Source organism: Triticum dicoccoides, chromosome 3B, assembly GCF_002162155.2.
Source record: "Triticum dicoccoides isolate Atlit2015 ecotype Zavitan chromosome 3B, WEW_v2.0, whole genome shotgun sequence".
Lineage (NCBI taxonomy): Eukaryota > Viridiplantae > Streptophyta > Magnoliopsida > Poales > Poaceae > Triticum > Triticum dicoccoides.
This window is the reverse complement of record NC_041385.1, coordinates 83,630,095-83,640,709: the sequence shown is the minus strand read 5'-3', so window position 1 is coordinate 83,640,709 and position 10,615 is coordinate 83,630,095. Positions and strand designations below refer to the sequence as shown.

The window sequence follows — 10,615 nt, the reverse complement described above, 5'->3', positions numbered from 1 at the left end:
AAGACCCGCCATGATGCTGTCGATGACTCGGTCACTCCGCTTGCTAAGCGGTCTCCAAAGCTGCAAGAAGCCACACATTTTGTAGATCACATCAGTCACACGGGACGGAATCACTCGTTCGATGACTAATTTATTACGGGTACATCAAAGGGACCAGGCAAGAGTGCCGAGCGCGACCCAAATAGGGGCGCGCCTAGACCCGGGGAGCCGGAGGGTCTCCCCGAACAAATCCGGGAGGTTGTCATGGCACCATGAGCCTCCGACTACCTCCCGAAAGCAGCTCCATAAAAACTGCGCCGTTGGGCACCGAAAGAAGATGTGGTTGCAGTCTTCCGGAACCAGACAAATGGGGCAAAGCCCATCCCCGGGTCCATTACGCTTACGGACCTCAGTGCCCGAGGGGAGGCGTCCTCTAACCCATTGCCATAAGAATATGCGGATCTTAAGGGGGAGTTTGATCTCCCAGAGCACCGTGAGCTCTACTAGACCAGGCGTAGGAATGCTGCGTCCTTGATGCAATCCACAGCAAAGGGAGATTCGGCAACACGTTGTTAAAGGTGCACATTGCGGTGCTTCCAAAGTTGCCAGGAAGTCAGAAGCACAACGATCAGCCACCAGTTGTGCAGCAGGGATCCCATTGCCAGCGACAGTAGGTGGCGTGAACCAGGAAAGCATCCACAACCAAAGCTCATGGGCAAAGAGGCAGTCCACAAGCAGGTACTGCATCATCTCCAACGTCTGATCACAGAACACCCAGGTGGGTTTGTGCTCGACGCCAAGGCGTTCGAGGCGATCCGCCATCCAGCAACGATCACGAGTGGCAAGCCAAACCCAGAAGGTTATTCACTCAGGGTAGGTGCGATTTAATTGGATACCTCCTTCCACCTATACATACATCTCTCATTTGGAATAAGATTTTCCAAGAGGTGAGGTTTAGAGCAAACTTGCAAGGGTGCTCTAGGGCAACCTAAATGGTAGCCTTCCTTGACCTAGAGTTAAGGGGTCCCAATTCCCAAAGTTGGACCCAACTTGACCTAGTGATTAGGGGTTCCAAAAGGAAGCCTAGTAAGATCATTACCTACTAATGTCACCCTTGATAGGACTAAACTGATCAGGTGTGGATGGTCGAACCTATTTAAAATCCTTGTATACAATCACCTTTTAGTATGACGGGCCCAACCGGTAGGGCTGCTGTACACATGCAGACATTGCATTTACGTACCCTGGTCAAGCACGTACCCGTTACAGTTGTTTCTAACACAACAACACTACTATCTCACTACTCTATTATAACACGTCTCCAATTTGTCTGCAGATTTCATGATTATTTCACATTAAACATATAAAATTGCTATACTATGAAAGAACACTTCTCATGAAATATGATCATCTCTTTTATCTGACAGAAAACATTATACTTATAGAAAATCATTGTATATTTGCAAATATATATGAATGAAATGATACATATACATGTGACGGCTGCTTAGCTTAGAAGGTATTCGTGTTTCTTGCTGAATTATAAAAAAACATCACGAGACTATACTTCTCTACTAGACTTCTACCCAATAGTTCTTTGGTATATATACCACTTTTAGTGCAGAATAGACTATCCATCAACGAAATGGATGTCTCTGTTCAGATCATGCTACAAAATATGGTTATATGAATTAGTTTCTTAAAAGTATAGATTTGTGATAATTTTCAAACAAAAGGTATTTTGTGAAATTAACAAGTAATTGGTTGACGTGAGTACTAGCAGCAAGGAAAAGTGGCACTATACATATATCCTGTTAGAAAATATGCAACTTGTATTCTCATGAGGCCATAGGGCAGTATATATACGAGTACATGTGTAGGAAATATGCAGAAAACCCCTTATACAAATGGGGTAAATACAAAATGCTACATGGCTATATATATAGTACTCTAACACCTCTCCTCTCAAACTCATGGTGGATAAACAACACTGAGTTTGGAGAGCTAGAAGCCATGTTGTGCTCTAGTCTGGGCCTTGGGCCTTGGTAAAGAAATCCGTCAATTATAACTCGAAAGGCACATACTGAAGAGCAATAACCTGGTCATGCACATCAGCGTGCACATAAAAAGCATCAACACCAATATGCTTGGTGAGTTCATGCTTCACGTGGTCCCGCGCAATTCTAATAGCACATGTATTGTCAAACAGTAGAACAGTAGGTTTAGTGACAGCAACACCAATGTCCTGGAGCAACCACCATAACAACAAACGGGAAACTGCAGTCTGTTTCTTTGTCTTCCAAGCAATGAGAGAACCACCAAGAAAAACACAAGTAAGCAGAAAGTGAATGACCATCCGAGGGATTGTTAGGCCATATAGCATCTGAATAGGCATGAAGCTATAATGAACTAGAGTGAGGAAAGAACACACGGTGAGAGATCGTGTCACGAAGATATCAGAGAACACCAAGGAGGTGACTGTAGTGAACCAAAGTGGGAGCAGAGACAAATTGACTCAGAATATGGATTGGATAAGAGATATCCGGACGAGTGATAGCCAGATAGACAAGACTCCCAACAAGATGACGATTACGCTCAGATCAGACAAGGGTCACCATCAGTATCACAGAGGTGAACATTGAGCTCCATGGGAGTCTCAATGGTGCGGTCATCAGTAAGTGCTGACGAGCAAGAAAATTCTGGATATACTTTTCCCGGGAAATAAAAAAGCCCTCAAAGGTAGAAGGGACCTCGATCCCAAGAAAGTAGCGAAGAGGGCATGGACAATAGCAGTCGAAGCAGTGATGAGACGGGGCGGGGTAGAGAGAGCAGCGATGGCTGGTAACGAGACGCCGACGGCGTGAATAGAGGATCAAGCACGAGTTGCGCATGCTTAAAAGACCTGAGCTCTAATACCATGTTAGGAAATATGCAACTTGTATTCCCATTAGGCCATAGGCCAGTATATATACAAGTACAGGTGCATGAAATATGCAGAAAAACCCTTATACAATGAGGTAAATACAAAAGGCTGCATGGCTATATATAGTACTCTAACATATCCTACTTAAGTGGAAGAGTAACGCCCCTAACCAACCCCCAAAGTGGCATTTTACAGTTTTTACATCCTCGGTTAGTGCAAGAGCAAAAATATTCCCTTATTATTAGTGACTTACCACAGGATGGCTGAACCATCATTTACTCAAATAATCAGAGTACTCCATGTTTGTGTGATAATTGTGGTCGGGTCATGTAACAGTACATCTTTGCTAACTGTGAGCACCCCGCTTTGATCTGTGATAAAAATCAGTAAACATGAACTGATGATGATTTTCACTGGACCAAATTAATGAGCCGATGTTTTCATTTTGGCAGGAAAGTAGTCCATGTGCCTCAAATGAGCTGATCCAATTTGACCCGCCTGAGCTCAACTTCCACGTCCTGCCAAACAAGGTGTGCGTGTTCTCAGTTAATGTAGTCAACAGTACAGATTACTACGTGGCTTTTAGTACAGGTTTGCCAAACAGCAAAGTGGCCTGGTATGTAAAACCGTCTGAAAGGATTATGCCACCAAAGACCACTCAAAGACTTGTTCTAAAAAGGACAGCAAAGGAAAAGGAACTAGGAGACATGCAGTGCCAAGACAAGTTGTTTTTGTGTAACAGGATTGTGAGCGAAGATGCTGAACCAAGTGACATCATTGGTGACATGGATGGGGATTTGACCACTTTTAGTAAGGAATTGCGCATTGTTCTTCACATGGTAAGTTCCCTTATTATGTGATGCATATATAAGTTTAAAGTTTTATTTACAATTGTTCCATACTGAACCGCCTAAAAGAAGATTTAAGACATTACATTCCAATAATTATTATCATGTGATGATGATCCTTTGGAACTCCATAGTCCATACCTTTAAAACTTACTGAGAACTCGTGGCCGAACATCTTTTTTTGGGTCATATTCTTAGCGTTGCTACCTTGTCCTGCTACTCACTCTCATTTCAACTTGTCGTTTCTTCCCAATCCTAAAGAATAAGACTTATTGCAATAGTTCAAATTAACATATTTTTTGTTTTTTAAATTGAGCATCATCAGCTAGCTCTGAGCCCATCAGTCAGCTAGTCTGAAATGGCATGGCAATCTCATTTCACTGATGTGGTGCCAACCGTATGGCTGGCTAACGGGCCAATCGTACCATAACACGTTGCAAAGTTTCGAAGTGTATTTGTAGAGACATTACATGGTAGAAAGTTGATCAGTGGTGGTCAGTTTACTTCATCGACACTGGTGTTTCTCTGGTACCAATTAATCCACAGCAGCATTATTTTCCCTTTTTCTCGCAGACAAACTTATGCACCTCAGACGAGTTAATCCAGTTTGATCCTCCCCAACTACGCTACCCCTTCTTTCCAAACAAGAAGGCACCCATGGTGTGCTTACTTAAAATAGTCAATGTTACAGATTATTGTGTGGGTTTCCATATATTGGCCCACCATGGCAATTCGGCGAGCTACACTGCAAATACACAGGAAATAAGAGTAAAAAGGATATCAAAGGAAAGAGAGTCGGGAGACATGCTGTGCAAAGACATGGTTAGTGCGTGGAATGGAATTGTGACTGAAAGTATCAAAGTTAGCGACATCAATCATTTCAACGATCTTGCAGAGAGCAAGGAGTTGCCCATTGTTTTTACAAAGGTGAGTGCACTAATTACATAATAAATACTCCCTCCGTTCCTAAATGTAAGTCTTTGTAGAGATTCCACTATAAACCGCATACAGATGTATATAGATGCATTCTAAGTTTAGATTCATTCATTTTGCTCCGTATGTAGTCCACCTAGTGGAATCTCTACAAAGACTATATTTAGGAACAGAGGGAGTAAGTTATAAATTTCCATTTACCCTTGTTTTTCCCTTCCTCAGCAATTTATCCAGTCTGTAACAACTATGTTTGTTGATAATGGACTTGCTAATGAATATACACCAGGAAGACTATAGTTTCTTTTGTAGAAAGAACATCTTCATCGTAAATCTAGTTACAGATACAACTATTATGCCCAATGAATGATACAATTAACCATGGACTTTCTATTTTTACAGCCTGGAGAAAGCAGTTCGATGTAGGCTCGACTTGGTTGAATTTTGAGATGTAAAGGCTTGAGAAGGGTAGCTTGTTTCTTAATGCTACTTCTCTACTTGTCTAACAACACTATTTCTCTGCGATACTAGATTTTATAAGCACACTAAAGTGTAATGCCCAGGCGGATCTCGATCTAGAATTGGGGTGAGGAAGGAGAAAGCAGAGTAGGTGAGAGGCGTGGAGAAGGGGAAAGAAAGACTCGATCAATCACTCGCTGCTTCTTTCGTCCTGAGAGTCGTATATATGTAGCTGCCCCACTGGGCCACCCTTACAAGGTCACAGCCCAATCACAACCCACATACGCACTCGAACCAGCCCAACCGTGGGTTGCAGGTTCAGATAACTGAACTGCACTTGTTAGTACGCTGCAGGTGCAGTAGCAGCATCTGCAGGCGTGACATTGCCTCCCTCTTGCGATGCAGACTCTTCCCAGATGCTTGCTAATGGGTACCGATGACGAAGGACGTCGTAGTCTTCCCAGTTTGTAGCCGATGATGGCATGTTTGCCCACTGAACTTGCAGCTGCACCACTGGAGCATCTCCTTTCTTCATCATACGCCGCTGTAGGATTGCCACTGGTTCGGTTTGCTCTCCGGCGAGGTCCGGTACTCGTGGCAGTTCAGAGAACACCGGAGTATAGTCAGGAGTAAACGGCTTCAATTGAGAGACATGGAATACCAGGTGGATGCTGCTGTTTGGGGGAGGTTGCAGTCGATATGCCAGCGTGCCGATGCGTTCTGTCACCAAGAATGGACCGAAGAACTTGTAGGCGAGTTTCTTGCATGGGCGATTGGCGACAGAGGATTGTGCATACGGCTGCAGCTTGAGAAGGACCTGTTCGCCAACGTCGAAGGCTCGTTCCGCTCGGTGTCGATCTGCTTGTTTCTTGAAGCGAGCTTGGGCGCGCGCCAGCTGTGCACGCAGCAGGTTAGTGTGGGCAGCCCAGTCCGGATCGCCGGACGCCGCGTCGCCGGGGAGCGCGGTGCTCAGGTGAGGTAATCCCTCCAGATTGGGCTCTCTGCCATACAACGCCTTGAAGGGAGAGCAATTCAGGGAGGCATGATGCGCTGAATTGTACCAGAACTCCGCCGCCGGTAGCCACTTGCGCCATTGTCGTGGCGTGTCGTGGACTACACACCGCAGGTACATCTCCAAGCACTGATTGACGCACTCGGTTTGGCCATCCGTCTGGGGGTGGTACGCGGTGGAGTAGAGTAGCTTGGTTCCCGCGGCGACGAGCAATTCGCGCCACATCGCGCTCGTGAAGATCTTGTCGCGGTCGGAGACGATCGAATGGGGAACGCCGTGGAGCTTGATGATGTGCTCCCAGAAGGCGCGCGCGACCTGAACGGCGGTGAAGGGATGACGAAGCGACATGAAGTGCGCGTACTTGGTCAGCCGATCGACTACGGCCATGATTGCGTTGGCGCCTTCAGACTTCGGCAACCCCTCCACAAAATCCATGGTCAGCTCCTACCATGGTTCCGTGGGGATTGGAAGGGGTTGGAGCTTGCCAGTAGGGTGCGTGTAGTCGTGCTTGGTGTGCTGGCACACGGCGCACTGCCGGACAAAATCTTCCACGGCACGCTTCAGCCCGTTCCAGGCGAACAGCTTGCGGACGCGGTGGTAGGTGGCCGTGGCGCCGGAGTGACCCCCCACGACACTGTGATGGAGCCCGGCGATGAGTCTTGTCTGCAACGCCGAGTTTGCGCCAATCTAGAGCCGGCCGCGCTGCTTGATGATGCCGGCCTGCAATGCGCGCCCTTGGTCGTCGGTGGTGGTGACCGCGAGCTTTGCTAGCACCTCTTGTGCGTCAGGATCAGTTTCGTAGGAGTTGGCCACCTCCTGGAGCCATTGGGGCTGGCACAAAGAGAGAGCGTCGAGCGCGAGAAGATGGCCGATGCGGGACAGTGCGTCCGCTGCGCCATTGTCGACGCCTTTCTTGTAGCGGAAGGAGAACTGTAGACCCACCAGCTTCGACATGGCTTTCCGCTGGAGGTCCGTAGCCAGCTGCTGATCTGTAAGTGCACACAAGCTCTTGTGGTCGGTGACGATCTCGAACGGGGCGCGCTGCAAGTATGGCCGCCACTTGTCGATCACCATCATCACTGCCAAGAACTCCTTTTCGTAAGTGGACAACTTTTGGTTCTTGACGCCCAACGCCTTGCTGAGGTATGCGACTGGGTGGCCGTTCTGTGTGAGCACCGCCCCCACGCCGGTGTCGCACGCATCGGTCTCGATCGCGAACGGCTTGGCGAAGTCGGGGAGTGCCAGCACGGGCGTGCTCACCATGGCCTGCTTCAGTAGCTCGAACGCTTGCTGTGCCTTGTCGTTCCAAGCGAACCCTTTCTTCGTCAGGAGCTGGGTCAGCGGCTTCGTGATGATGCCGTAGTGGGGGATGAATTTGCGGTAATAGCTCGTCAGGCCGAGGAAGCCCCGGAGCTCGGTGGCCGTCGTGGGCACGGGCCAGGCCTGCATGGCGCTGGTCTTGATTGCATCGGTTGCGACCCCGTTCTTGGAGATCACGTGCCCCAAGTACTCGATGCTAGTTTGCGCAAACGAGCATTTGGATTCCTTGGCGAAAAGCTGATGTTCGCGAAGCAATTGCAACATGAGCCACATGTGCTCCTCATGTTCCTGCAAGTCAGTGCTGAAGACGAGAATATCATCGAGGAATATGATGATAAACTTACGAACGTAGCGCCCGAAGACCATGTTCATGAGCCACTGAAAAGTTGCAGGGGCGTTGCACAGGCCAAAAGGCATCACTCTGAAGTGGTAGTGCCCGTGGTGAGTTTTGAAAGCGGTCTTCTCTTCATCCTCCTCGCGCATACAGATCTGATGATATCCCGCACGTAGATCGATCTTGGAGAAATAGGTGGCACCTGCCAGTTCGTCCAGCAGCTCATCCACGACCGACAGAGGAAATTTGTTTTTGACAGTTGCAGTATTCAGTCGTCTGAAATCAATGCAAAATCTCCAGCTCCCGTCTTTTTTTACCAGCAGAACCGGTGCAACGTAGGGGCTCATGTTGTGTGCAATGACACCCATTTTCAGCATTTCTTGCACCTGCTTCTCAATCTCGTCCTTCTGAGTAGGAGAGTAGCGATATGGCTTTGTATTGATAGGAACAGTGCCTGGTTCAAGGTGAATACCATGGTCATACTGACGATGAGGTGGTAACGTGGTGAGTTCAGCAAATACATCCTGGTATTCAGACAACACTTTCTGAATATTTGGTGGAATTGGTTTTGGGATTGCCTTGTCTGTCCGCTCAACTGTAACCAGGGCTGCAGTCCAGATGTCATTTGCCACTTCCATGCGATGAAGTTCGTATGCATCCAAAGCTGTAATCGGAGGAAGATCTGAGGTTCTGACGCCCTGAAGCTGTACTGTCTTCTCCTCTGTTTGGAATGTGATCGTCTTCAGTTGCCAATGGCAATTCATGGGGCTGTGAGATGCTAACCAATCCATGCCGAGAACTCCATCGTATGCTCCCAGTGGCAGTACTCTGAAATCTGTGTGAAACGTGTGCCCTGACACCTGCCATCCAAGTTGTCGAATGATCTTGTTGCAGTGCAGTCGCTGTCCATTGGCCACTCGAACTGACACTGGTGGTAAGGCCGCTATTTTTGCTGACACGTGCTGCATAAAAGAGTCGCTGATGAAACTGTGCGAACTTCCCGAATCCACTAACAACAACATGTACTGATCTCCCACTTGTGCGCGCAGGCGGATGGTAGATGGAGCTTCTTCTTCGAAAACTGCATGATGCGAGATTGCACAACATTCAGGTTCGTTGGCGACAGGCGGTTCCAAGAGTTGCAGAGTATGGACTGTGTCATCCGATAGAATCTCTCCAAAATCCCCTACTTCGATCATCAGAATTTGGCCAGTGCGCTTGCACTGATGCTCGCGGGAGTACTTGTCCCCACAGCGGAAACAGAGACCGTTGGCTCTTCAAAATTCTTTGAGTTGCTGTTCTCGAGCGTACTCATCGCCCCCTGGACGAGGTTGAGCGGCTGCGCGAGCCTGTGGAGCTGCTGCGGTTGCTGCTGGAGGCGGTCGCCCGACAGGAACGATGCGGCTGCGTGGTGCTCTTTGTTTTTCCAGCTCTTCCTCTTAAATGCGTGCAAACACAGCAGCTCTGGTGATGCTGGTTGGGGCTTGTAACCTGACGCCCAACCGCAGTTCATCCTTCAGTCCCAACAGGAACTGTGATATGAAGAATTGGGTGCTCAGTGTTGGATCCAAGGAAAGCAGATGATACATTGAGGTTTCGAACTGCTGACGGTACTCCTGAACGCTGCCAGTCTGACGCAGTTGAACTAGGTGATGCATCTGCGCCTCGAACTCTTCTGGGCCAAATTCTGCTTCGACAACGGTTCTGAAAGCTGCCCAGGACAGAGCAGGATGTGTCTGGCGATATGCTTGTAGCCACATCGCAGTGATTCCATCCATATACAGCCCCGCTGTTGTGACCCAATTGTGCTGTGGCACTCGGTACAGCTCATAATAAGAGGTGCACCGCTCGAGCCAGATGCGCGGCGCATCGCCGTCGAAACAAGGAAAATCATGCATGGGCGGCTTAGTGTAGTGGTCATTCCCGCGATATTGCTCGTACGCGGGTGGTGAGTGTTGGAGCAGGAGCGGAGGACCGTGGTTGACGAGGCGGCCGAACGGAAGCTGTGCGGCGCCCTCTGTGTAGAGCGGTGGAGGTGGTGGTGGTTGAGTCGTTGGTGGTGGAGGGGGCGGCGCTTGACTGACGGATCCAGAGGCCGACGTCGTTCCCATCGTGGATGTGCTTGGGTCGAGCGATGGAGGGGACTTGCGGGCCTCGTCCACATCTGCCTGCGTCAGATCTATCTGCTTGGCCAGGTGCTTGAGCTCGTTGGAGACCTGATCGTTGTAGGCGACTTGGGCTTGGTGGCGCTCGTCCGCCATCTTCTGATTGGCGTCGAGGCAGAGGATGACGGACTCGAGCAGGGTTTGAAGCTTGTCCGTCGTCTCCGTCATCGCGTCCAGCACGCGGCGTGTCTGGGCGGAGGGCTTGGACGGTGCCATTGTGACGCCCCCGATTCAATCGTACACTAATCATGCACGCAAATGTGTACGATCAAAATCAGGGACTCACGGGAAGATATCACAACACAACTCTACAAATAAAATAAGTCATACAAGCATCATAATACAAGCCAGGGGCCTCGAGGGCTCGAATACAAGTGCTCGATCATAGACGAGTCAGCGGAAGCAACAATATCTGAGTACAGACATAAGTTAAACAAGTTTGCCTTAAGAAGGCTAGCACAAACTGGGATACAGATCGAAAGAGGCGCAGGCCTCCTGCCTGGGATCCTCCTAAACTACTCCCGGTCGTCATCAGCGGGCAACACGTAGTAGTAGGCACCTCCAGTGTAGTAGGGGTCGTCGTCGACGGTGGCGTCTGGCTCCTGGACTCCAGCCTCTGGTTGCGACAACCAGAAAGAAAGGAAA

General features: G+C 48.9%; 1 protein-coding gene across 2 annotated transcripts in view; it reads left to right on the top strand.

Moving 5' to 3' along the window:
* Positions 1 to 5,225, top strand: part of LOC119274893 (vesicle-associated protein 1-4-like) — a 9,634-nt gene extending 4,409 nt beyond the window's left edge. The window contains exons 4-6 of one of the 2 annotated variants that reach the window (XM_037555642.1): positions 3,355 to 3,741; positions 4,324 to 4,677; positions 5,083 to 5,225. In XM_037555642.1, coding sequence (XP_037411539.1) covers positions 3,355 to 3,741; positions 4,324 to 4,677; positions 5,083 to 5,106 — 765 coding nt within the window. In that variant the 3' untranslated portion in view covers positions 5,107 to 5,225. Of the gene's footprint in view, positions 1 to 3,354; positions 3,742 to 4,323; positions 4,678 to 5,082 lie in introns of those variants that run through there. The other variant, XM_037555643.1, reaches the window with a different exon arrangement.
* Positions 5,226 to 10,615: the final 5,390 nt, after the last annotated feature.